Source organism: Coregonus lavaretus, assembly GCF_964263955.1.
Source record: "Coregonus lavaretus genome assembly, chromosome: 35".
In the NCBI taxonomy this organism is placed as follows: domain Eukaryota; kingdom Metazoa; phylum Chordata; class Actinopteri; order Salmoniformes; family Salmonidae; genus Coregonus; species Coregonus lavaretus.
The window spans coordinates 9,393,958-9,421,818 of NC_140022.1; the positions used below are offsets into that span (position 1 = coordinate 9,393,958).

Here is a 27,861-nt window from a genome sequence, read left to right on the forward strand (position 1 = left end):
TTATGGCCTGTTTAGATATATTTTAGAGGCTATTTAAACAGAAAATGTGTATAAAACCCCTATAAAATATATTTATAATTATATGACAATATTTTAGGTTGGCAATAATTCCATTACACAATTTCTGATATATCACGCCTTACATTTATTTTCCTGCATAAATCAAATCAGGATTATGCCTCTACTGCCATTCATTCTAATTAGACCGGTTTGTATTTCTCCCTGACCAATATGGCTGCAGTTTTGACCCCATTCTGAAACTTTGATGACATAGCCCCTCTAGTAATTTAATAGGATATCTATGCTCCAGTCACTCTCCAGCCCTAACGACTTATTCCAGATCAGAGCTGTTCATTTCAAGGCTATTGTCAAGGTAACAGGTCATGTCTCCACTGCAGACAATATAAATAGAATACCTATGATCTTCTAGAATGGTAGAGGATTTTAGCTAGAATAGAATGACTCTAATTGCTACATATAATGTTCTCCAAACTCTGACTGGCAAAGAGAAAGATCAACCAAAAGGTCACAGAGATCTAAAGTGCCCAATTGTAACCATGGAGATAAGAATGTTTACATTCTACCCCGACCTTTGCTCTCAATGACATGGAGAGGAACAAGGAGGCCTATGGGAAAAGTGAAGGAAGAGAGAAAGGAAGGAAAGAACAGAAAAGTTGATTCAACATAGACTATATTGATTCTCAGTCTGGGAGAGTGGTATGAGAAAGGAATGGTAGAGGATGAGACAAAGGCTTTTGACCTGAACGAAGCCAGTCCAGATGTCATTTCCTACAGCTGTAGGGATCTTCTTTAGCCTTGTTTGTGTCACAGACTAGTAGATTCTGATAACGGATTGATTTTTAAAAGACACATAGCCTATCGCGCATGCAGTACAGTACTGTATTCTTTAGGACGAAGTTCTAAAATGTACATTTAGCTGCACATTTTAGCCATTCATTTGACTCATGTCTTATCCAGAGGGACTTAACATAAGTTTATTTAAATAAGGAGTCTGAAACCCCTACTCAATACTAACATCTTAAATCCCTCTTCACAATGACAGCGCTAGACTAGAAGATAAGCCTTCCCAATGCATGCATGTGGTGAAACAGGAGACTGATGAGGTTGGAAAGAACTTTGTCCTCCCTCATTCTTTCCCTTAAGCCAGGCAGAGTAGTTATTAAAACGGTGGGGGGGGATTGAGTCAGGCAGAGTGGCTGTGTGTGTGTGTGTAACAGAGGCAGGACTGAGGGCGTCTTATTGTCTGGAGACATCTGATCCGTTCACTGACCTAAGGAATATAGAGCTTAGACTCAGCTGTTTTAACAGAGAGAGAGTCCACCATATTGCTTTCAATCACCCTGTGTTTTCAGACCACAACACCAAGAAGAGCAAGAGACGAGAGGAAGCCACTTTAGGCTATTGAGATGCAGCCTTTAGGCTCTCATCTGTCACATCCTGTCAGATCAGTGGTTGTTGATGAAAGGAGAAAAGCCAAGGTATCTATGACAGTGGAATGGGATAGGACCACAGAGACCCTGCTGTGTGAGTAGGATATATGGGGTTAATTCAATAAGAGGCCTTTCTTCACTGAGCCGTCCTGAGCATCTAGGAGATGCAATACCACAATGCCAGCAGCTTTATGGCAATGCGAGGGAAGCTGACCTACATAGCCCTAGCAGGCAGAACAATGGACTAGTAAGGCTGGGTGCACGTTTAGTTTGCCCTAGCACTTCACAGCTGATTCAAATAACCAACTCATCAAGCTTTGATTATTTGAATCAGCTGTGTAGTGCTAGGGCAAAAACAAAAACGTGCACCCGGGGGGCGCCCTCATTGTAAGCTGATTGAAGGCGAATAAATTCTGCTCTGCGTTGGCAGAAGTCTCTGCGGCTCTGTCCTGTGTTTATTACAGTGTCTGTATGGATGGGCTAAATCAACATGAGCAAAGCTAATAGGCCTTACAATGTTAGTCACTCAGAAAGATGGCCGTGCTAGCATGGATGGACAAACATGGTAATGCATTCAGAACTGATGGGATATGTGTTCTTTATTAAGGGTTAGAGGTCAGGAGTTAGGGCTACTTAGTGATTAGAAGCATATTCGTGGTAAGAAAGGGCCATGTTTCAATCCCCTCTAGAATGACGACCCACAACAATGGACAGAATAACTAAAGGGCTTCAATGTACCTTCCCTCACGCTGAATGTGAGCATTCATAGAGCATACATAACAGGTTATGACAGCCATATGAATGGATCTATAAACAGCCTTAGAAGCACACCAGCAGCCGTAGTGGCAGAGGTTAAATAACTCTGCAAGATAACATTGATCAGTGAAGATGTATATGGATTATGGAAGGGGGATATTGAACTAAATGGCCATCTGACTGAAATCCAATCAAATTTCACATCCATGGGTGGTGTTTGTTTTATTGATTACATTTCTATGAGCCAGGGCCTCCTGAATGCGGTGACAGTGATGGGTGAGGACACAGAGGAAGTTGGCACAGGGAGATGGTCGCCCTGGAGAACACACACAGCCTTACAAGGACAAGGCATGCTCCAACCAACTCCCAGAGTATGACACTACTGGCAGTGTGCCATCAGCAAGTATTCTGTGTGTATAGTATTGACAGAGTATAACTGTAGGATAGGGGGGGAAACTAAATGTAGGTTACTTGTGTGTGTGTGAGAGAGAGAGAGAGTTTGGAGGTGGTGGAGGCAGGTCAGATATCTCCCCCCCAACCACACACCCTCCGTCCGTTTACATAGTTGCCATGGCGAGGCAGAGGTGTTGACGAGTCTTCGCCACATTCCGGGGCATGGCTCCCCCCCCTGGACACTCTCCTCCCTCTCAAGTTTAACATTTACTCTATGCTGTGTACTGTATGTGTGTGCTCATGCAGTCCCCTCCCTACAGTAGCCTCCTGCTGCTGCAGAGCTAGAACCACCAACCTACTGGAATCATTAACCTGTACGGCAGAGGTGCCAAACTCATTCTATGGAGGGCCTAGTGTCTGCGGGTTTTGAGTTTTTCCCTTTCAAATTAAGTCAGACAAGGTGAGGGGAGTTCCTTACTAATTAGTGACCTTATGTCATCAATCTAGTACAAGGGAGTACTGAAAACCTGCATACACTCGGCCCTCTGTGGAATGAGTTTGACACGTGCTGTACAGGGTTTAAGAAGCAGGATTTGGTTAGGCTTAAGCATATCACACAATTTACTATATTGCTTAATTCTAGCCGATGCGTTCAGATCTACAGGAGTGCTTACTGAGTTAGCCGAGGGGCTAGGAGTCCATATGTGAAACAAAAGGACACCCAGGTCTAGAGTTGTTGTAAACTGTTGTTCTGAGCCATCAAGCACAACCAACAGATCCCAGAGATGAGATGTCTAATTCAGGAACAACCATTGAGGATCAAACAAGGCCTTAATTAAACAATCTGTGTCCAGACAAAAACACACACTCATCACCAGAGGGAGAATGGAGGATACAGCACCAAAATCTGGGTCATTTTTTAGAAAGTGAGAGAGGAAGATGGAGAGAGAAAGAGGGGTGGAGAGAAGAGAGACATTTAGGGAGTAAAGGAGAGCAAGGGAATAATAAGAAAAACAGGAGAGTGAAAAAGACAGAGGGGAAGAAGAAGAGGTAATGTGATAAGGAAGAAGAGGTAATGTGATAGAGAAAGTGTGAAAAGTAACTCACTGGAGGCTGACAGTCAGTTCTAAACATAACACTCATCTGCATTTGTAATTGACAGGGAGCGGACACAGAAGCCATTCCCTGAAGAACGACAAGAGATGGCGGGAAGGAGGGAGGGAGGGAAGGAGGGATACAACAAACCAGCTTCAGTCGCGGCACTGTTATAAAACATTTATTCTGGCAGAAATATTTGAAGTTTTTCAGAGGCCTGGAAGCAGAGGCGAATCATAAAAAACCCTGATTGATCGTTGCCCAGAGAAACATTGGCACAGAAGATATTCATGTCAGATAAAAATCCATATTGGGCTTTACAATCATTTACAAAAAGACTTAGAAATCTATTTAAAATTACAAAAAATAAAAATAAACGACAAGTAAGGATCTTTAAAAAGAACTTGCAGTGTTTTGTGTTGGGGGGGGGGGGGGGGGGGGGTTGTCCTGTCTGTGTCTGGGGTTCTATACTTTAGGGAGGTTCTTAGAATAGATCTCAGATCAGCTTCCCCAAGTCCAAACCTGAACTAAATAATTACGAGGTTGCACACAGAACAGACCTTGGGTCAGTGCTTAGGGACACCTTTCACCCACACAGTGGGACAGCTCGAGGCCTTATACGAATACTATAAAATGCATCTCTTTCCTTCAAGTAATGTCTGATCTCATACAGATGTAGGACAGCTGTAAGCCAGGGTTCCACTACACATCTTTCACCAATCCAGTCATGTCAGATTAGAGACTGCTCAAGGAAGGATGAAGGAAGGATGCAATTTGTAAGTAATTTAACAGGGCCCTGGTTTATTGATTGGTACACAGCAGCTCTTCTCCCGTGGGGGGCGCTAGTGAGTTAAACCAGGTCAGATCCCAGAGCCAGAGCCTCAGTTGGTACTCGGCCAGAACCTAGACACAGCTGTTGCCTCTCACAAGAGGTGCACTCACACAGGGTTACATTGGCAGTGTGTATACAGGACAGTGTGTGTGTGTAGGGTTGTATGCGTGTGTACGAGGAGTGTGATTTTATATGTAGATGTTGGGGTACATGGCATTGGGTAAGAGGAGTACACGTTCAAGCAGTAATATATATATATATATATATATATATATATATATATATATATATATATATATATATATATATATATATATATATATATATATATGTGTGTGTGTGTGTATATTTAGTGTTGACAGTATATGGAGTGTGTGTACAAACAGGGTAGCATTGCAGAGGTGGTAGTTGATATCAGGTACAGGACAATTCTAAAAAAGGCCTTCTGGGTCTAGGTTGGGGCAATTAGTAGAGGGTAGGGCTGGTCTGTCACTGGGCAGAATACTGCTGGGTCAACCACTAGCCCCAGGGGGACACACAATAGCCCTGAGAGCCCCAGCCCCATACAAACGCATCACAGGCATTTCTATGGACACACACCTATTGTACTGTACCAGACCAGAGACAGAGGGGAGGAAGACTCCCTAAGGGACCGGGCTCTACTAAACTGGGAGGTGACATGGAGAGTCTTTTTAGGAATGGGTTTGTTGACAGTTTTAACCCCATCCTTCTCCATTGCATTCCAGGGGTGTATCTCAATGCTCTGAAGTGGCTTCCTCGTCCCGTCTTCTTTGCTTCATCTGCACTGATGTGAATGAAACTGGTAGGCATCCTGTGTTTATTGATCAGTGCAGATGAAGGAGAGGAGACGAGGAAGCCACTTTGGAACTCCTTCAGCTAGAGCCAGGTATTGGCTGGGACAGTGTGTTGAGGACTGCAGGTTCCAGCTGGTTCCACTCATTAATACTGTATGCTTCCTATATAAATGATCTCTCCCTCTCTAAGACTGTGTCAGTCAATATCATACCACTCAGTCACAACCATTAGTCCATTCTCTCTTATTGCCCACCTTGCTCCTCAACCTGCCCCATATAAACCCTAGGCCCAACATAACATCAATGTCATTCACAGTGGGGGTAGCACCAGAGTCAGTGTAGAGGGTTACAGCAGGTGAGGTCTGGGTCCAGTGTCTTTCACTGGCTCTAGAGGAGAGCCTCTGAGGTCATCAACGTGCGCCAGGGAACCTGGCCGGTTGCTGTTGAGTCACTGAAATTACATCTCACCAGGATGACATCACACCAAGAACAGGGCAGGACAAAACAGGTGAAGCGGCTCTCTTTCCCAGCCTCAGGTGTGACAACCACACAAATCTAGTATACACACATCTCCATTTAAAGCTTTAAAAACAAAGTCTAATTTCAAAAACTAATTGAGGACAAACGTAGACAAAGTCCACTCTGGTAGGTATACTCCAGGGTTGTTTTGTGCAATACCTAACATCAATACGTTCACACAGGCAGACTAGATAGCCTGCACTCTTCTTTAGCAGTTTATTCAGTTCAGTGTTTTTTCCCCCCCCTCTACAGCTCCTCTCCCGTTGGTGCGCTTAAAAAGCTCCACGGAGCGCACCCGAAGGGCTGTGATTGGTTAATTGGCTGCCGTTGCCGTGGTAATGAGTCGACGCGGTAACAGGCTTGTAGTTCATCAGCTGGAGAAGCTGTGGTCGCTCCAGCGGGCCTGTGCTAGTCAGTCCATCTCTAGGTCCATGAGTTTGTTGCGTGAGCGGGGTGTGTGTGTGGTGTTGCGGCAGCAGCAGTGGGCACAGAGGAGGCCCAGGAGGAGAGAGAAGAGCCCCACGGACACAGAGGCTACAGAACCGTACAGCAGAGGCAGCTTCAGGGAGTCCCACACTGGAGGGAGACAGAGAGAGAGAGAGACAGAGACCGAGAGAGACACACAGAGAGAGCGAGAGAGAATGTCTTTATTATTTTGGAACTTCTGAGTGTAATGTTTACTGTTAATATTTTTATTGTTTATTTCTCTTTTGTTTACTATCTACTTCACTTGCTTTGGCAATGTTAACATACGTTTCCCATGCCAATAAAGCCCTTAAATTGAAATTGAATTGAGAGAGAGAGAGAGTTCCCCGTTACTCACTGGGGAACCGTACGGTGAGGAACACCCTGGTAGAGGTGAGTTCTGCCCCCTGTGTCCAGGCCCCCGTGGAGGCAGAGCGGTACCAGGGCGTGGCCTGGCAGTGGTACTCCCCGCTGTCGCTGTCCTGGGTGGCGTGGATGTTCAGGGCGTAGGTGTGTGTGTCCGTGCGCTCCAGGGACACGTCACTGCTGGCGTTGCGCGCCTCCTTCTTGACCAAACCGAAGCGGTCCACGCTGGCCAGTAGGGTGCCCGCATTCCCCCCTCTCAGCCGTGTGAGGTACCAACGCACCTCGTAGGCCAGGTCATCTGAGGACAGGGTCATATTAAACCACTTCATTGGGTTTATATGTAATATAGCTAACATCAGCAGATTACAACTGGATAGAGCGACAGGAAGAGAGGGAGGGGAGCCTGGATAGAGCGACAGGAAGAGAGGGGGAGGGGGGACTGGATAGAGCGACAGGAAGAGAGGGGGAGGGGAGCCTGGTTAGAGCGACAGGAAGAGAGGGGGAGGGGGACTGGATAGAGCGACAGGAAGAGATGGGGAGGGGGGACTGGATAGAGCGACAGGAAGAGAGGGGGAGGGGGGACTGGATAGGGCGACAGGAAGAGAGGGGGAGGGGGGACTGGATAGGGCGACAGGAAGAGAGGGGGAGGGGAGCCTGGATAGAGCGACAGGAAGAGAGGGGGAGGGGGGACTGGATAGAGCGACAGGAAGAGAGGGGGAGGGGGGACTGGATAGAGCGACAGGAAGAGAGGGGGAGGGGGGACTGGATAGGGCGACAGGAAGAGAGGGGGAGGGGGGACTGGATAGGGCGACAGGAAGAGAGGGGGAGGGGAGCCTGGATAGAGCGACAGGAAGAGAGGGGGAGGGGGGACTGGATAGAGCGACAGGAAGAGAGGGGGAGGGGGGACTGGATAGGGCGACAGGAAGAGAGGGGAGCCTGGATAGAGCGACAGGAAGAGAGGGGGAGGGGGGACTGGATAGGGCGACAGGAAGAGAGGGGAGCCTGGATAGAGCGACAGGAAGAGAGGGGGAGGGGGGACTGGATAGAGCGACAGGAAGAGAGGGGAGCCTGGTTAGAGCGACAGGAAGAGAGGGGAGCCTGGATAGAGCGACAGGAAGAGAGGGGAGCCTGGATAGAGCGACAGGAAGAGAGGGGAGCCTGGATAGAGCGACAGGAAGAGAGGGGGAGGGGAGCCTGGATAGAGCGACAGGAAGAGAGGGGGAGGGAGACTGGAGACAGAGGTGGAAGGAGAACATGTAAAGTCTTTGTGCCAAGTATTTTATAGAAATCCTTTCCATATGGTTGAGGCCAAAGGTTTCATCAGTCTATCGCTGAACCTACAGTTAGTGTCTGGTGTTGCCACCGTCTCAATGAGAATTCATGAATCTAAAGAAAACTCTACATGTGAATAGACATGCCATCACTGAGAGACCATAGAATACAGTATACATCTTCCATATGGATATATCCATTTCTCTATCCATGTATTCATATATCTGTGTATCTGTACTAAGGGCTCTTAACAGAGGTCTAGAGAGGAGCAGCTTTAACTGGTCATTAATGTGTCTAAAGGGGACTATCATTACTGTTCCACCCACACACAGATTACACATCCATACTGTGTGTGTCTACAGCCACCTTTAGAAAACATCTCAGAGAAAGAGGGAAGGATGAAGAGGAAAATATAAAGAAGAAAAGAGACTAGAGAAGAAAAAGACTATAAATAAAAGAGTGAGCAACAAGAAAAGGAGAGAACTAGAGAGAGCGAGAGAGAAACAAGAGAGCAGCGAGAGTGAGCGAGCGAGAGCAGCGAGAGTGAGCGAGCGAGCGAGGAGTAGCGAGAAGCAGCGCGAGAACGAGAGCAGCGAGAGAGCGAGCGAGCGAGCGAGCAGCGAGAGAGAGCGAGCAGCGTGAGAGAGCGAGCAGCGTGAGAGAGCAAGCAGCAAGAGAGCGAGCGAGAGAGAGCGAGCAGCGTGAGAGAGCGAGCAGCGTGAGAGAGCGAGCAGCGTGAGAGAGCGAGCAGCGAGAGAGAGAGAGCAAGCATCGAGAGAGAGCGAGCGAGCATCGAGAGAGAGCGAGCGAGCAGCGAGAGAGAGCGAACGAGCAGCGAGAGAGAGCGAACGAGCAGCGAGAGAGAGAGCGAGCGAGCAGCGAGCGAGCAGCGAGAGAGAGCGAGCAGCGAGAGAGAGCGAGCAGCGAGAGAGAGCGAGCAGCGAAAGAGAGCGAGCAGCGAGAGAGAGCGAGCAGCGAGAGAGAGCGAGCAGCGAGAGAGCGAGCAGCGAGAGAGCGAGCGAGCGAGCGAGAGAGAGCGAACGAGCAGCGAGAGAGAGCGAACGAGCAGCGAGAGAGAGAGCGAACGAGCAGCGAGAGAGAGCGAACGAGCAGCGAGAGAGAGAGCGAGCGAGCAGCGAGAGAGAGCGAGCAGCGAGAGAGAGCGAGCGAGCAGCGAGAGAGAGCGAACGAGCAGCGAGAGAGAGCGAGCGAGCATCGAGAGAGAGCGAGCGAGCAGCGAGAGAGAGCGAGCGAGCAGCGAGAGAGAGCGAACGAGCAGCGAGAGAGAGCGAACGAGCAGCGAGAGAGAGAGCGAGCGAGCAGCGAGCGAGCAGCGAGAGAGAGCGAGCAGCGAGAGAGAGCGAGCAGCGAGAGAGAGCGAGCAGCGAAAGAGAGCGAGCAGCGAGAGAGAGCGAGCAGCGAGAGAGAGCGAGCAGCGAGAGAGCGAGCAGCGAGAGAGAGCGAGCAGCGAGAGAGGAAAATATAAAGAAGAAAAGAGACTAGAGAAGAAAAAGACTATAAATAAAAGAGTGAGCAACAAGAAAAGGAGAGAACTAGAGAGAGCGAGAGAGAAACAAGAGAGCAGCGAGAGTGAGCGAGCGAGAGCAGCGAGAGTGAGCGAGCGAGCGAGGAGTAGCGAGAAGCAGCGCGAGAACGAGAGCAGCGAGAGAGCGAGCGAGCGAGCGAGCAGCGAGAGAGAGCGAGCAGCGTGAGAGAGCGAGCAGCGTGAGAGAGCAAGCAGCAAGAGAGCGAGCGAGAGAGAGCGAGCAGCGTGAGAGAGCGAGCAGCGTGAGAGAGCGAGCAGCGTGAGAGAGCGAGCAGCGAGAGAGAGAGAGCAAGCATCGAGAGAGAGCGAGCGAGCATCGAGAGAGAGCGAGCGAGCAGCGAGAGAGAGCGAACGAGCAGCGAGAGAGAGCGAACGAGCAGCGAGAGAGAGAGCGAGCGAGCAGCGAGCGAGCAGCGAGAGAGAGCGAGCAGCGAGAGAGAGCGAGCAGCGAGAGAGAGCGAGCAGCGAAAGAGAGCGAGCAGCGAGAGAGAGCGAGCAGCGAGAGAGAGCGAGCAGCGAGAGAGCGAGCAGCGAGAGAGCGAGCGAGCGAGCGAGAGAGAGCGAACGAGCAGCGAGAGAGAGCGAACGAGCAGCGAGAGAGAGAGCGAACGAGCAGCGAGAGAGAGCGAACGAGCAGCGAGAGAGAGAGCGAGCGAGCAGCGAGAGAGAGCGAGCAGCGAGAGAGAGCGAACGAGCAGCGAGAGAGAGCGAGCGAGCATCGAGAGAGAGCGAGCGAGCAGCGAGAGAGAGCGAGCGAGCAGCGAGAGAGAGCGAACGAGCAGCGAGAGAGAGCGAACGAGCAGCGAGAGAGAGAGCGAGCGAGCAGCGAGCGAGCAGCGAGAGAGAGCGAGCAGCGAGAGAGAGCGAGCAGCGAGAGAGAGCGAGCAGCGAAAGAGAGCGAGCAGCGAGAGAGAGCGAGCAGCGAGAGAGAGCGAGCAGCGAGAGAGCGAGCAGCGAGAGAGAGCGAGCAGCGAGAGAGAGCGAACGAGCAGCGAGAGAGAGCGAGCGAGCATCGAGAGAGAGCGAGCGAGCAGCGAGAGAGAGCGAGCGAGCGAGCAGCGAGAGAGAGCGAACGAGCAGCGAGAGAGAGCGAACGAGCAGCGAGAGAGAGAGCGAGCGAGCAGCGAGCGAGCAGCGAGAGAGAGCGAGCAGCGAGAGAGAGCGAGCAGCGAGAGAGAGCGAGCAGCGAAAGAGAGCGAGCAGCGAGAGAGAGCGAGCAGCGAGAGAGAGCGAGCAGCGAGAGAGCGAGCAGCGAGAGAGCGAGCAGCGAGAGAGCGAGCAGCGAGAGAGCGAGCGAGCGAGCGAGAGAGAGCGAACGAGCAGCGAGAGAGAGCGAACGAGCAGCGAGAGAGAGAGCGAACGAGCAGCGAGAGAAAGCAGTGAGAGAGCGAACAGCGAGAGAGAGCAGCGAGAGAGTGAGCAGAGAGAGAGCGAGCGAGCAGAGAGAGCGAGCGAGCAGAGAGCGAGCAGCGGCGAGAGAGAGCGAGCAGCGGCGAGAGAGAGCGAGCAGCGGCGAGAGAGAGCGAGCAGCGGCGAGAGAGAGCGAGCAGCGGCGAGAGAGAGCGAGCAGCGGCGAGAGAGAGCGAGCAGCGAGAGAGCGAGCAGCGAGAGAGCGAGCAGCGAGAGAGAGAGCAGCGAGAGAGAGAGCAGCGAGAGAGAGCGAGCAGCGAGAGAGAGAGCGAGCTGCGCCAGTGACACAGAATGTGGTATGACATCTCTAGTCATATTTGATATCCTGTCCAGCAGCCTCTAATTACTAGACATCAACCACCAATACAGAGTTCTCTCCACACAAGAGTTGGAAGTAAAAATAAATAAATAAATCCAGTACCATGGGGTGAATCCTAACTTTAAGTAACATTTTCACTTAGTATCCCATTGACATCAATGCTTGACTAACTGAAGATTTCTCAGTTTTTTTTAAATGTCCATTAAGACTGCTAATACAAGGCCTACTCTGTGAAAAATATGAAGATTATGATGGTGATGATGATGATGAATAAGATGGGGAAAGGCAGGAAGGGATACATCTATATTTAGAGATGGAACGGAGTGCACAGCAACCACTAGTTTCCACGGATACAAACTCGGTGTCCGGAGACTAGAGGTGACTGGATGTGACACGGGCCTAAACGTAGAGGGCCTCTGGACTAATGGACCAATCAGGCCGATTACTCCAGACCTAATTGAGGACTGGTCAGTGGACGTTAGTCTTAAAGGGATAGTTTGGTGGCTAGTGTTAACGGGATAGTTTGGTAGCTGCGCTGTTGTCAGTCTTAACCCTTTTCACTCGTGGAAATTGGCCTGTATGGATAGGGCCACATTTAAAATGTTTTTAACAGAATAAATATTTAAAAAATATGCATAACCATGGTAGCAATGATAAGGGAAGAGTTTGGAGATTATGGGGAAATGATCTGACCAAAGGTGAGGATAGTTCACCAGACAAGACTGAATCCAAACATTATACACTTCATGTGCATTTTACATTTACAGTACTTTTTGCAGCATTTGTCAATAAAGAAATCTAAAAATACTCTGGATACATTCAGTAACATAAGAATAGTTGCTAAAATGGGAAGGGGTCTGTCCATGATAGGGCGTTGTTCTGCCTTCTTGATATCTCAGTCGTGGGAAAGTGTCAGTAACATGCATGTAAGTCTCCCCTGGCTCAAAGTTAAGGAGAGATTGACTGCATCACTATTGGTCTTTGTGCGAGGTATTGATGTGTTATAGGTACCAAACTGTCTGTTCAAGCAGTTGCCACACAGTTTGGACACTCATTGGTACAACACAAGACATGCAGCCAGAGGTCTCTTCACAGACCCCAGGTCCAGAACAGAGAATGGGAAACGCACAGTATTAAATACAGCCATGACTACATGGAACTCTGGCACCCTAGGTAACTCAAACTAGCAATAAAACCAGATTAAAAAAAACTGAAAAAGAACACCTTACTAATCCTAACATATGCCAAAAATACCAAATATTCATGAAAATTCTGACGTAGTTGAAACATAACAAAAAAAGATTAGACGTTTTTGAGTGAGAGGTCTACCTGGTGTGTCCAAGTGGCCACACCTCTCCAGAATGTGCACAGTTCTATTAGTAATTTCAATGCACTTTTATGAATCAATGAAAGAGCCTTCAAATAATAAAGGTGCTTGCCTAGCTTTGCCATTGAGGAACTGAAGCAAGCACTTGTAGTTTTTTGTTTGGAACAATCCAAAAACGGCCCATTATAAATCTCAATGTGGTTCAGGTGGGCATCGTTTGAAAGCCTGTTCCATTGCCAACATGACTAGCTAAGTTCTAAAATATCCCCTGCTCAAAAAAATAAAGGGAACACTAAAATAACACATCCTAGATCTGAATGAATGAAATAATCTTATTAAATACTTTTTTCTTTACGTAGTTGAATGTGCTGACAACAAAATCACACAAAAATGATCAATGAAAATCAAATTTATCAACCCATGGAGGTCTGGATTTGGAGTCACACTCAAAATTAAAGTGGAAAACCACACTACAGGCTGATCCAACATTGATGTAACGTCCTTAAAACAAGTCAAAATGAGGCTCAGTAGTGTGTGTGGCCTCCACGTGCCTGTATGACCTCCCTACAACGCCTGGGCATGATCCTGATGAGGTGGCGGATGGTCTCCTGAGATCTCCTCCCAGACCTGGACTAAAGCATCCGCCAACTCCTGGACAGTCTGTGGTGCAACGTGGCGTTGGTGGATGGAGCGAGACATGATGTCCCAGATGTGCTCAATTGGATTCAGGTCTGGGGAACGGGCGGGCCAGTCCATAGCATCAATGCCTTCCTCTTGCAGGAACTGCTGACACACTCCAGCCACATGAGGTCTAGCATTGTCTTGCATTAGGAGGAACCAGCATATGGTCTCACAAGGGGTCTGAGGATCTCATCTCGGTACCTAATGGCAGTCAGGCTACCTCTGGCGAGGGCTGTGCGGCCCCCCAAAGAAATGCCACCCCACACCATGACTGATCCACCGCCAAACCGGTCATGCTGGAGGATGTTGCAGGCAGCAGAATGTTCTCCACGGCGTCTCCAGACTCTGTCACGTCTGTCACATGTGCTCAGTGTGAACCTGCTTTCATCTGTGAAGAGCACAGGGCACCAGTGGCGAATTTGCCAATCTTGGTGTTCTCTGGCAAATGCCAAACGTCCTGCTGTAAGCACAACCCCCACCTGTGGACGTCGGGCCCTCATACCACCCTCATGGAGTCTGTTTCTGACCGTTTGAGCAGACCTGCTGGAGGTCATTTTGCAGGTCTCTGGCAGTGCTCCTCCTGCTCCTCCTTGCACAAAGATGGAGGTAGCAGTCCTGCTGCTGGGTTGTTGCCCTCCTACGGCCTCCTCCACGTCTCCTGATGTACTGGCCTGTCTCCTGGTAGCGCCTCCATGCTCTGGACACTACGCTGACAGACACAGCAAACCTTCTTGCCACAGCTCGCATTGATGTGCCATCCTGGATGAGCTGCACTACCTGAGCCACTTGTGTGGGTTGTAGACTCCGCCTCATGCTACCACTAGAGTGAAAGCACCGCCAGCATTCAAAAGTGACCAAAACATCAGCCAGGAAGCATAGGAACTGAGAAGTGGTCTGTGGTCACCACCTGCAAAACCAGTCCTTTATTGGGGGTGTCTTGCTAATTGCCTATAATTTCCACCTGTTGTCTACTCCATTTGCACAACAGCATGTGAAATTTATTGTCAATCAGTGTTGCTTCCTAAGTGGACAGTTTGATTTCACAGAAGTGTGATTGACTTGGAGTTACATTGTGTTGTTTAAGTGTTCCCTTTATTTGTTTGAGCAGTGTATATCTTAGTGTTAGGCTTACACAAGGCACTTCAGACAAACATTGTAATTTTGGTGTCATGAGTGCGTTCAAGTGAGTGTTCTGCGGCAAATTTTCAACACAATACGACAAACATAGGCTCATTCTGTTCAGAACAACCCAGGGTATGACATGCCATCTAGTAACTGTACATCAAAACATAGAGAACATAAATGTTGATCCTGTAAATACATTAATAAAAAATGGAAATGTGAAGTGCACATTTGGACTCACGGGCGTGTGGTTTGCTTGTATGACATCAATGCGGTATTTATTATAATCCTCAACGTCTCATCTTTTAGAACACGTGGACTGCTCTAGATTTACAGAATTCCCCAGATTACTCAGATTACTACGCTAAAGTAGCCTAAATCATCCTTGACGAGTTACAGGTGCTAAAACTAGTAGTTGTAAAAGTAGTAGTGGTAGTGCGTTGCTAGGTAACGACGTAAACGATGCCACTTTATATGAACGTGGCCATGTGTATGGGCAGGAGAGGCTCTAACAATGGGAACTCCAAACCACCCGTTGTATAAACACAATTATAACGTCTGCCGGTTGAAACTCATACAGCGCTGTACGGCGGACAGCCTGAGCTCTGACGTCATATAACAGAGACCCATGGGGCGGCGCACAATTGGCCCAGCGTCGTCCAGGGTAGGGGAGGGAATGGCCGGCAGGGGATGTAGCTCAGTTGGTAGAGCATGGCGTTTACAATGCCAGGGTTGTGGGTTCGATAAAATAATGTATGTGCTAACTGTAAGTCACTCTGGATAAGAGCGTCTGCTAAATGACTAAAATGTAAATGTAAATAACATGTTACTGTACAGCCCCTGCGATCCAATTGAGGCGCTCATCAATGACCAAATCTGCCATTTTCAACCCGTATATGGGATGACAGGGGCTGTGAGTGTAAAGGGTTAATAGTTTGGTAGCTGGGCCTTTTATATTGAATCGAAAGTAGGGTGTTTCTATGAAGCCACTCAGTTCCTATCTGAAAGGATATCCTAAGTTATAAAGCTTTATAAATCCACTGTTTGCCTCCTTTGACATTGAATACAATTATAGCAAAAGGACAGGGAGCGAGAACATGAAGATATTTAAATAATAACACATCCCTGGAGCTGTATGAACATCCATTACAATACCCAAATAGAAGATATCTAAAGAGGAATTGAGGTGAACGCCACACCTTAGAGAAACAAATAGAAGGTATGTAATGGGTCTTCTTCAGTGGAGGTATGGCTAGGTCATAGATCAGGCTATTCCCCTGAGCTTTGGTTTCAAGTGCCAAGACCCCCTGTACCAGGCACTGCAGATAACATTCTCTCACTTACATGCACACACATGCTTGCGAGCACACACACACACACACACACACACACACACACACACACACACACACACACACACACACAGCCTCAGATTGGTCCCAGCTGTTCCAGTGTACTGTAATTCCTCTCATATGCTGCTCTTTGAACCACACGCGTAACAACAATAACCGAGACGGCAAAACAAATACATCATCACCACCAGTGTTCCCATTAACAAGCTTGATCCCACCACAACACAACAGTATGCTGCAAGATTCCTTCCACACTTTACAGTCTCCCACTAGCCCCTTTATCTTCCTCCTCCTCCATCCTCCTCCTCCCGTCTCATCAACACCAGGACCCACTGAGGAGAAATAAAACTAGAATGTCTGCACATCGAAATGAACGGAATAAAATACATTTGATTGTTTCATTCCATGTATTGGTCCCCAGAGGGGGGAGTGAGTTAGTTTTTCCAGCAGCAGCAGAAGGTAAAGACCAACAGTGGTAGAGACACTACAGGCATCCAGAACACAGACCTCAACAGGGATACTGCCACTGATGTCTGATAGAACAAAGTCTATTACATGTGGGCCATAAAACACCGCTACAACACACCACACAGGAATACTAAACACTGCATGGACCTCGTAGAATCACAACGAGCAGAACAGCCATTCCAATTACGAGCAACGGGCCATGTCCGACGAGCGGCGGCCATATTGGGTGTCTCATTTGGAATTGATGCCAACAAGTCACGACATCGCATACATTCTATTGTGTCGCCATATTTGGGTGGAATGTGAAAAATAGAGTAGACCTTAGAGTTATGGGCTGACCTAAAGATACATATCCATGAAACACAACCCATGTCTGTTCTGTTGTGCTACCCATTCTATTTCTATGCTCAAGCTGTCCTCCCCTTTATTACCAGACTTAATGGCCTGAGTGAGTCTCTTTCCCCACTCCAGTGAGTTAGACTGTTCTCTCTTCACCACTCCTTTAGGAGATCTCTCCAGTCTCTTCTCCCTGTGAGTGGGTAATGGACCATGGAATAGAGCTATTAATTACTGGCTGGAGAGGAGAGGAGAAGAGAACAGGTTTAGCAGGCTAGTTTGATTCTGTGGGACAGGCTAGGAGAGAACAGGGTTAGCAGACTAGGAGAGAACAGGGTTAGCAGGCTAGTTTGGTTCTGTGGGGCAGGCTAGGCGAGAACAGGGTTAGCAGGCTAGTTTGATTCTGTGGGGCAGGCTAGGAGAGTACAGGGTTAGCAGGCTAGTTTGATTCTGTGGGGCAGGCTAGGAGAGTACAGGGTTAGCAGGCTAGTTTGATTCTGTGGGGCAGGCTAGGAGAGAACAGGGTTAGCAGGCTAGTTTGATACTGTGGGGCAGGCTAGGAGAGTACAGGGTTAGCAGGCTAGTTTGATTCTGTGGGGCAGGCTAGGAGAGAACAGGGTTAGCAGGCTAGTTTGGTTCTGTGGGGCAGGCTAGGAGAGTACAGGGTTAGCAGGCTAGTTTGATTATGTGGGGCAGGCTAGGAGAGAACAGGGTTAGCAGGCTAGTTTGATACTGTGGGGCAGGCTAGGAGAGGAGATAGAGACTAGACAGTGAACTACTGTAATCTTAAAGGATGGTTCAATCCTAGTCTGACATTTTCATGCTTCTTTAGTGGGCTTAAAGTACTGGGCCGAGTCCATATTCCACTCAATACAATTTTATGTTCCATCTTTCTCTTGATCTTAACCTTCTTTTGTCCTTTTGATGTTTTGTCCTCTCACGGCGGCTACTGGCACAAGCAGGGACAAAGTCTCCAGTTTCTCCCCTAAGGAAACAGACACTCTGTACTCTGGGTACAGAGACACGACAGCATCTGAGAAAAACCGCTGTTGCTCGTCAGCTCTGACTGCTGCCACGCCACGCAAAACAAACACATAACTCTTTGATGACAACATCCTAGTGTCCCAACCACTCACACTCAAGGACACACTTCTATCCATTTCCTGTGCATTCTACACATTTGCTGTGCATTCCTTGCGTTGTGAACATCTGACGTCTCCCGTTAGTCTTGGTCAACAGGCATCAACACGCCAGGCCAACGGCTAGCTAGCTTTCTCAACTGCATCAGTTCACAAGTGCAACATTCCCACCAACACACATGCAGTCTGTCGGTCTCACACAATCACATTTACATTTTAGTCATTTAGCAGACGCTCTTAACCAGAGCGACTTACAGGAGCAATTAGGGTTAAGTGCCTTGCTCAAGGGCACATTAACGTCATTTAGCAGACGCTCTTAGCCAGAGCGACTCGCAAATTGGTGCGTTCACCCTATAGCCAGTGGGATAACCACTTTACAATCACCACACTGGCTGTGTCCTAATGGTCTAATATATATTTATTTCCTTGATGGCCACTGATCTGAAAAGGTCATGATGATAAACCAAGAGAAATGGTTTAAATCCATCTGTCCAGTCATATCAGCTAGGAAAGGAAACGGGAAAAGGAAACAAGGAAAGGAGGCCGTTTGTGTCATCTTATGGTCTCTCTGTGACGCTAGGTCTTGTGGGTAGGCCCATTCCGGAGCTGCGTAGGAACGGGATTATCCTGCTCAGACTTGTTCCTGCGTTGTAAATGTTGTATATAGGGTATCACTGTCGATTCCTCAACATTTACACCAAACCATCAGTCACATCATGTCCCATCCAGTCCCTCTCCTTTCTCTCTGCTATTCTTCTAGACTTCTGTTCTCCAAGTTTATCTAACACTTGGTTTCATGTTGTATTGTTGGCAGTTTTACAGCACCTCACATATCCTACATTAACAGCATTAATATGGGGATTAAATATGCCCCACCCCTGTAATAGGACACATAATAAATAGGGTGTGTGTGTGTGTGTGTGTGTGTGTGTGTGTGTGCGCGCGCGCGCTAAGACAGCAATAAAAGTTGGGTAACATCCGGTGCATGACTAAACGACAGCACACACTCACTTGACTGTAAGAAGACATACGTGTGAGTTTAGGACACCGCAGACGGCAGGGTTGGGCAATACCGTATCAGTCGGCACATGACTAAATGAAACAAACCACTGCCACACCTTAAGGAAACGAGATGTATCTGTTTTAGTATCAGTTGGATTAGTTGTAACAATTTGGCTTGAATAGTGCGTCACAATACCCATTTTGAGGCATCATGACCAAGACAATAAGAGTAGCTCAGTAATACCATTCCCCTGCAGCCTTCCAGCTGTCTCCCTGTAGGTAACTAACTGCTATGTTCTTCCATCAGGAAAAGAAGCTGCAACTGCCCATAAAATTACTACGACATTCCATTACGTTCTCTGATATGCATGTGAATAACAGAAAGGCGTGTGTGTGAGAGACTGTGTGTATGCATGTGAATACATGCACACACACCAACAGCTGGGGTTCTGAAAAATGACACTTTTCCCCCCTCTTGCGTAATCGCATTATCACATTCAGACACACACACACACACACACACACACACACAGCTGCTGAGCAGAATTCTGTTCTGATCTGACTGCTCTCTGTTGTGTTAGACTGGACTGTAGAACATAGAAAGATAATATCAGAGAGACACAGCGAGCGAGAGACACAGCGAGCGAGAGACACAGCGAGCGAGAGACACAGCGAGCGAGAGAGAGCGAGCGAGCGACACAGCGAGCGAGAGACACAGCGAGCGAGAGACACAGCGAGCGAGAGACACACAGAGAGAGAGAGTGATTTATGTAATCTAATGGCTGAGAGAGGGAGGGAGAGGAAGACAAAGTGAGAGAGAGAGAGTTGATAAGAGAGAGAATGAGACAGAGCGACTTCCAGTAAGAGGTCATACTGCACTCCTCCCTGAGCAGGGAGAACGGGAGAGATTGAGTGCAGAAAGAACAGTGTGATAAGAGGCAGGATGAGGACAGGAGGAGAGGATGTGGGAAGGATGTAGAGATGTGAACAGGAGAGCTGATAAGAAACTAATGAACTCTGTCTCAACACTGGAAGGTTGTGATCCAGCCATCACCTGATGAGAGTGTGTGATGTCTCCTACCTGACTTGGGGGATGCTCCAGAGACGCTCAGGGCACACACCAACTTGCCGGTCTCCCAGGGATACAGAGTGGTGGTGTCAGAGCGGATGGCCACGGCGAACGAGGGGCCTACAGGAAGGAACACACACAGGTTAGAGGTCAGGGGTTACATTCACTGTGCTTACACCCCTAACACCCTTTAATACACAGTCCAACATGGTCCTTCACCCGGTCTTTCAAAGGTGCTCATCCAAATAACTCTGTCTCCTCTAACACATGTCCAACACGCCCACACACACACAAAGAGAGCCAGTGATACGGATCCTTGCGGCTTCTAACTGATTTGTCCAGGAGAGATTTGCTATGGGTTGCCACTTTGAAGCTTCCACCCCACAGAGAGGAAGAAGGGCCTAGCGGTTAGGAGCGTTGGACCAGTAACAGAAAGGTTGCTGGTTCGAATCTGCCAATGTGCCCTTGAGCAAGGCACTTAACTCTAATTGCTCCTCTAAGACGCTCTGTATTAGAGTGTCTGCTAAATGACAAATGTAAACGTAAGCGAGAGCGTGTGTCTTTCCACAGTGAGAGAGAGAACACGAGGAGTCTACCTCCCCAGAGACAGTAGTAGGGGTTTCAATAACTATTCACACCCCTCTACCACTAAGATCAAACACAGCCAACTAGGCCAATGCAGGGAATGTGTGAGAGTATATTTTGAGTTCATGTGTATCCTTCAGTAAAAGACTAGTGGGTATAGACACAGTAGATATTACTATGTAACTCAGTGGTGGTCAGGGTGTGTGTTCCATCCTCATACCAGTCTCCTGGAAGTTGATCTGGACCTTGTTGGACTTGGCGCTGACAGCTTTGGTCCAGGCCTGGCCTGGTTGTTTGGTCCAGGTGGTGATGTCACACCAGTAGAAGCCCCGGTCAGCCTGCTGCACTCCGGCCAGACGGAAGCAGAACTCAGCCGGACCCGTCTTAGTCAGAACAAGGCTGTCCCTGGGAGCCAGAATCCAGTTTAGTTTCAACATAACTCACTAGTAATGACACAACTTAATTCATCTTATGATACATACTGCTCAGTACAGTGTGTGTGTCTCTACCTGCGGTTAGGATCTGTAGCCCCTCCATGCTGTAGTACAGAGTCAGGACTGAGAGAGAGGACAGTTCTGGTGGCAGCATCCACGCTCTCCTGAGTCTGCACCAGCACAGAGTAGCCCGGGTCCTGCAAGTGCTCTTGGGATACGGTACAGCTCATCTCAAAGGTGGCTCCGCCCGCCGCCGCCTCACGCACACGCTTCGCCACGGCGGTTAGAGACGGACCTGGAGGGAGACAGATCAGTCAATCAATAAATCAGTGAGTCAATCAATCAAAGTGTTCATCCTTATGACTTAAAAAAGCTGTCTGGAGCTCAACCAAAATCAAGGACCATGAGAGCAACAGGGATTTGGGTGATAGTGTGGGCCAGGTACTGAGGTAATGGCAAGGGAAGCAGTGCAAGCCATCAAGCTAGAGGCTAGCAGAGTGGTAAGTAAACATCTTGGAGAAAAACCTGGCCTTAATGGCCATGTACTGTTATAATCTCTACCCCGCACAGCCAGAAGGGGACTGGCCACCCCTCAGAGCCTGGTTCCTCTAAGTTTCTGCCTTTCTACTGAGTTTTCCCTAGCCACCGTGCTTCTACATCTGCATTGCTTGCTGTTTGGGGTTTTAGGCTGGGTTTCTGTATAGCACTTTGTGACATCTGCTGATGTAAAAAGGGCTTTATAAATAACATTTGATTGATTGATTTGATAGTGAGTAACCAGGACTACAGACAGACAGTAAACGGTCAGACGCTCTGTAACCACAGCTACTGTTTCCTAACAACCAGCTGTCAGTAGTAACCACAGAGACTGAGTGGACAGATCATCAGTAGGAAAGTCTGGACTTCATGAATGGACAATGACACTGACTGAGTTCTGCAGACAGAGACGGACAGAGAGAGTGAGAGACGAAGAGAGCGATTGAGAGAAGAACAGAGAGAGAAGGGGAATCCCAGAGTTGCTGGGAGGACAGAGGAAGACAGTCAAAACTAGAAGAGGGAGAAGAAAAAAATAATTATATATATATATATATATATATATATATATATATATATATATATATATATATACACACACACACACATACATATATATATATATATATATATATATATATATATATATATATATATATATATATATATATATATATATATATATATATATATATATATATATATATATATATATATATATATATGTGTGTGTGTATATATATATATATATATATACACATACATATATACATACACACACACACACACTCCCTACGGTATATGCTGATCATATCTCATCGCTATTCAGTAGCTATTACACTAGATCACCATCATCTAATTAGCATTATGGGGTTCACAGAGTTCAGTATGTGTGTGTGCGTCTGTGTCTGTGTAAAAAGGTTATTTCGTGAGAATCTGGAAGCCGAAGGGCAAATGTTGTGAAGTTATATCAATGAGAACTATTTAGACTCAATCAACAGTGGGAACTAGGACTCATAGCTGTCGCTCACACGCCAAACTGACTGACGCCATGGCTGGTGTGTTAGAGACTGATGCATCCGTCTGTGTGTGTGTGTGTGTGTGTGTTCTAGGCTTGTGGTGTGCCATGGTACAGGCTTTCCTGTTGTCAGACCTACAGTGGCGCCTCTACATCCACTGCCATGTTTGTTGAGCGGCCAACATGAAAGAAGCCAAGATTACATGGGAATGCTTTCCATCCTCTAGCTTTGACTCCCATTCAGAACACATGTCACTTATTACCTCAAACACATCAAAGAAAACATGTGATGAGAAAACAAATTAGCATAGCAGAATGACAAATGTATTAAATAACATTGCTATATTCAGGTGGTTTCGTCAAAGATAAATAAAAAAGGAGGGAGGAAGGAGAGAGGAAGAGCGAGAGAATGAGTGTCATCACTACTTACGTTTGGATTCCCATCGGACGGTGAGAGGGGGGGTGAGGTACTCTGCTTCCTTCTCCATTCCACCCTGCCTAGAGGGACTCCACGCTGTCACACTGCATGCATACGCCCCCATGTCCACCTCCTGATGACACACACACACACACACACACACACACACACACACACACACCTTGTTAGCGGCTCTAGCTTCAATACAAACTTGTGTGTCTAACAAATGATTGTGCTTTAGGTACACACACACACCTGTGTGCGTAGGAAGCGGAGCTTGAATGTATCCGGCTCTACTCGGGTCAGAACGATGGCACCAGACTCCAACCTATCACGGTACAGCGTCCCAGACTTCAGGTTGCCGTGGGCATCCAGGGAACCAATGGGGAGGGTGGTCTGTGTGGTTGTCGGGCGGTCGCCGGGTGGACCAGGAAGTGGTGTGTACTCCCAGGCCACGCCCAGTCGGCCCCCTGCAAGGAGGTGGATGATGTTGGTCACATGACACGCCAGCTCTATGAGGTCACCTGTGACCTGCGGGGTCGACGAGGGGGTAAGGGTCACGGCGAAACTAGGCTCTGGAGGAAGGGACAGAAAGATGGAGGGGAGGAAAGGAGAACAGAGAGAGAGAAACATCAATAAAAACAGACACTAAATGTCAATAAAGGGACATGGTAAAACAACATCCACCTTGGGGCCAGATTAGTTAGTTATGAACGACTCATCTAGAAGCCACTTCACATCCACTGGGGTAGTGGTGAGCAGAGCTTTTCCCTGTCTGTAGGCGTGAATCCAATGTGTGGTGTGTGTTAGGGATGTGCACAATTATTCAAATATCCGAATGTGCGTTTGTATTCATTTTTGTGAGAAAAAAAAGAAGTGTTTTTAAGAAGGATGTTTCGAAATTAAAATATCCATGTGACATTGTTACATACAAGGACATACCATTTCAAATTATGAATTTAATTAAACAAACTTCAACGTAGATTTTATGACATGCACCCCATGAAAATAATTACATAAATGTATATTTAATAAATACTGGTAGCCGACCAGTAGCCTTCACCTGTGTAGCTTGTTTATCATGTTGGCCAATCAAAAGACAAAGAGGCTCAGTGTGTAGCAAGTGGAGTGAAAGTTCACTAATGCAATGAAAGACGGAATAAAATTACAGAATTAAAAGTTAACAAAAATGAGAAGAAGGTGTAGGCTACAACGAGCAACCAACAGGTCGCCTGTTTTATCTGAATGGTGTTGGGGAGAAAGCGCAGCATGTGGCCTCAAATAGCCTAGCTAGCTAAAGCTGGCTAGCTAGCTTCTCTAGGCTCCTCCAGTCAAGACAGGCACTGTTATATGGGATAATAAATTGTGGCTGCTACAAGTTAGCTAGTCTTGGCTGTAGTCGCGTTGCCTTGGCTACTTGTCTCGCTAGCGCCCATCTCACAGGCCTCTCCGCAGAGCAATAGAGCACCAGCCTCTCTCCCTCCCGCAGCAGTGCTCAGGTTAAAAACGTACAGTGGGGAGAACAAATATTTGATACACTGCTGATTTTGCAGGTTTTCCTACTTACGAAGCATGTAGAGGTCTGTAATTTTTTATTATAGGTACATTTCAACAGTGAGAGATGGAATCTAAAACAAAAATCCAGAAAATCACATTGTATGATTTTTAAGTAATTAATTTGCATTTTATTGCATGACATAAGTATTTGATACAACAGAAAAGCAGAACTTAATATTTGGTACAGAAACCTTTCTTTGCAATTACAGAGATCATACGTTTCCTGTAGGTCTTGACCAGGTTTGCACACACTGCAGAAGGGATTTTGGCCCACTCCTCCATACAGACCTTCCCCAGATCCTTCAGGTTTCAGGGCTGTCGCTGGGCAATACGGACTTTCAGCTCCCTCCAAAGATTTTCTATTGGGTTCAGGTCTGGAGACTGGCTAGGCCACTCCAGGACCTTGAGATGCTTCTTACGGAGCCACTCCTTAGTTGCCCTGGCTGTGTGTTTCGGGTCGTTGTCATGCTGGAAGAGCCAGTCACGACCCATCTTCAATGCTCTTACTGAGGGAAGGAGGTTGTTGGCCAAGATCTCGCGATACATGGCCCCATCCATCCTCCCCTCAATACGGTGCAGTCGTCCTGTCCCCTTTGCAGAAAAGCATCACCAAAGAATGATGTTTCCACCTCCACGCTTCACGGTTGGGATGGTGTTCTTGGGGTTGTACTCATCCTTCTTCCTCCAAACACGGCGAGTGGAGTTGAGACGAAAATATAGCTTTTTGGTCTAATCAGACCACATGACCTTCTCCCATTCCTCCTCTGGATCATCCAGATGGTCATTGGCAAACTTCAGACGGACCTGGACATGCGCTGGCTTGAGCAGGGGGACCTTGCGTGCGCTGCAGGATTTTAATCCATGACGGCGTAGTGTGTTACTAATTGTTCTCTTTGAGACTGTGGTCCCAGCTCTCTTCAGGTCATTGACCAGGTCCTGCCGTGTAGTTCTGGGCTGATCCCTCACCTTCCTCATGATCATTGATGCCCCACGAGGTGAGATCTTGCATGGAGCCCCAGACCGAGGGTGATTGACCGTCATCTTGAACAATTTTATCCCTGATGTCCTTACACAGCTCTCTGGTCTTGGCCATTGTGGAGAGGTTGGAGTCTGTTTGATTGAGTGTGTGGACAGGTGTCTTTTATACAGGTAACGAGTTCAAACGGGTGCAGTTAATACAGGTAATGAGTAGAGAACAGGAGGTGTTCTTGAAGAAAAACTAACAGGTCTGTGAGAGACGGAATTCTTACTGGTTGGTAGGTGATCAAATACTTATGTCATGCAATAAAATGCAAATTAATTACTTAAAAAATCATACAATGTGATTTTCTGGATTTTTGTTTTAGATACCGTCTCTCACAGTTGAAGTGTACCTATGATAAGAATTACAGACCTCTACATGCTTTGTAAGTCGGAAAACCTGCAAAATCGGCAGTGTATCAAATACTTGTTCTCCCCATTGTATGTTAAAATATATATATACAGTGGGGAAAAAAGTATTTAGTCAGCCACCAATTGTGCAAGTTCTCCCACTTAAAAAGATGAGAGGCCTGTAATTTTCATCATAGGTACACGTCAACTATGACAGACAAAATGAGAAAAAGAAATCCAGAAAATCACATTGTAGGATTTTTAATTTATTTATTTGCAAATTATGGTGGAAAATAAGTATTTGGTCAATAACAAAAGTTTCTCAATACTTTGTTATACCCTTTGTTGGCAATGACACAGGTCAAACGTTTTCTGTAAGTCTTCACAAGGTTTTCACACAATGTTGCTGGTATTTTGGCCCATTCCTCCACGCAGATCTCCTCTAGAGCAGTGATGTTTTGGGGCTGTCGCTGGGCAACACGGACTTTCAACTCCCTCCAAAGATTTTCTATGGGGTTGAGATCTGGAGACTGGCTAGGCCACTCCAGGACCTTGAAATGCTTCTTACGAAGCCACTCCTTCGTTGCCCGGGCGGTGTGTTTGGGATCATTGTCATGCTGAAAGACCCAGCCACGTTTCATCTTCAATGCCCTTGCTGATGGAAGGAGGTTTTCACTCAAAATCTCACGATACATGGCCCCATTCATTATTTTCTTTACACGGATCAGTCGTCCTGGTTCCTTTGCAGAAAAACAGCCCCAAAGCATGATGTTTCCACCCCCATGCTTCACAGTAGGTATGGTGTTCTTTGGATGCAACTCAGCATTCTTTGTCCTCCAAACACGACGAGTTGAGTTTTTACCAAAAAGTTATATTTTGGTTTCATCTGACCATATGACATTCTCCCAATCCTCTTCTGGATCATCCAAATGCACTCTAGCAAACTTCAGATGGGCCTGGACATGTACTGGCTTAAGCAGGGGGACACGTCTGGCACTGCAGGATTTGAGTCCCTGGCGGCGTAGTGTGTTACTGATGGTAGGCTTTGTTACTTTGGTCCCAGCTCTCTGCAGGTCATTCACTAGGTCCCCCCGTGTGTTTCTGAGATTTTTGCTCACCGTTCTTGTGATCATTTTGACCCCACGGGGTGAGATCTTGCGTGGAGCCCCAGATCGAGGGAGATTATCAGTGGTTTTGTATGTCTTCCATTTCCTAATAATTGCTCCCACAGTTGATTTCTTCAAACCAAGCTGCTTACCTATTGCAGATTCAGTCTTCCCAGCCTGGTGCAGGTCTACAATTTTGTTTCTGGTGTCCTTTGACAGCTCTTTGGTCTTGGCCATAGTGGAGTTTGGAGTGTGACTGTTTGAGGTTGTAGACAGGTGTCTTTTATACTGATAACAAGTTCAAACAGGTGCCATTAATACAGGTAACGAGTGGAGGACAGAGGAGCCTCTTAAAGAAGAAGTTACAGGTCTGTGAGAGCCAGAAATCTTGCTTGTTTGTAGGTGACCAAATACTTATTTTCCACCATAATTTGCAAATAAATTCATAAAAAAATCCTACAATGTGATTTTCTGGATTTTTTTTCCTCAATTTGTCCGTCATAGTTGACGTGTACTTATGATGAAAATTACAGGCCTCTCATCTTTTTAAGTGGGAGAACTTGCACAATTGGTGGCTGACTAAATACTTTTTTCCCCCACTGTGTGTGTGTGTGTGAGATGTGTGTATATATATATATATATACACATACATATATATATATATATATATATATATATATATATATATATATATATATATATATATATATATATATATATATATATATATATATATATATATATATATATATATATATATATATATATATATATATATATATATACACATACATATACACAAACAACAAGTATTTAGAATATCCAGATATCCAACAAAAATTAATGATACTATTCGAATAGTGAAATTATTTAGAAACCCCATTCTTAGTGTTTGAGCGCGCAATGGGGCAATCTGACTTCTCAAACACTCACACGGGCACACAGTGGATCAGTGTGAAACGACTGAGGCTTACACACACAGTGTATCAGTGTTAAGCGTCAGTGGCGGAGTGTGTGTGGGGTCTCTGTAGGTGATGGAGCTGATATCTCAGTCAGACCTCTAGTCTACAGATTGGCCCTTTACGCGCCAATGAACAGTGAAC

The 27,861-nt window shown here is 47.0% G+C and overlaps 2 protein-coding genes across 2 annotated transcripts in view; one reads left to right on the top strand and one right to left on the bottom strand.

Annotated features, from left to right (window-relative positions):
* LOC311109558 (uncharacterized protein) overlaps positions 1-5,341 on the top strand; it is a gene marked incomplete at its 3' end in the record, with an annotated part of 13,914 nt that extends 8,573 nt beyond the window's left edge. The window contains exon 12 of the mRNA XM_084152478.1: positions 5,274-5,341. Within this exon, the coding sequence (XP_084008604.1) occupies positions 5,274-5,341 (68 nt within the window). The remainder of the gene's footprint in view (positions 1-5,273) is intronic.
* A 232-nt stretch (positions 5,342-5,573) lies between these two features.
* The window catches only part of LOC311109559 (prostaglandin F2 receptor negative regulator-like), a gene marked incomplete at its 5' end in the record, with an annotated part of 46,227 nt that continues 23,939 nt past the window's right edge, over positions 5,574-27,861 (bottom strand). The window contains 7 exons of the mRNA XM_084152479.1: positions 5,574-6,437; positions 6,685-6,990; positions 19,748-19,855; positions 20,541-20,725; positions 20,830-21,049; positions 22,737-22,857; positions 22,980-23,299. Coding sequence (XP_084008605.1) covers positions 6,274-6,437; positions 6,685-6,990; positions 19,748-19,855; positions 20,541-20,725; positions 20,830-21,049; positions 22,737-22,857; positions 22,980-23,299 — 1,424 coding nt within the window. The 3' untranslated portion in view covers positions 5,574-6,273. The remainder of the gene's footprint in view (positions 6,438-6,684; positions 6,991-19,747; positions 19,856-20,540; positions 20,726-20,829; positions 21,050-22,736; positions 22,858-22,979; positions 23,300-27,861) is intronic.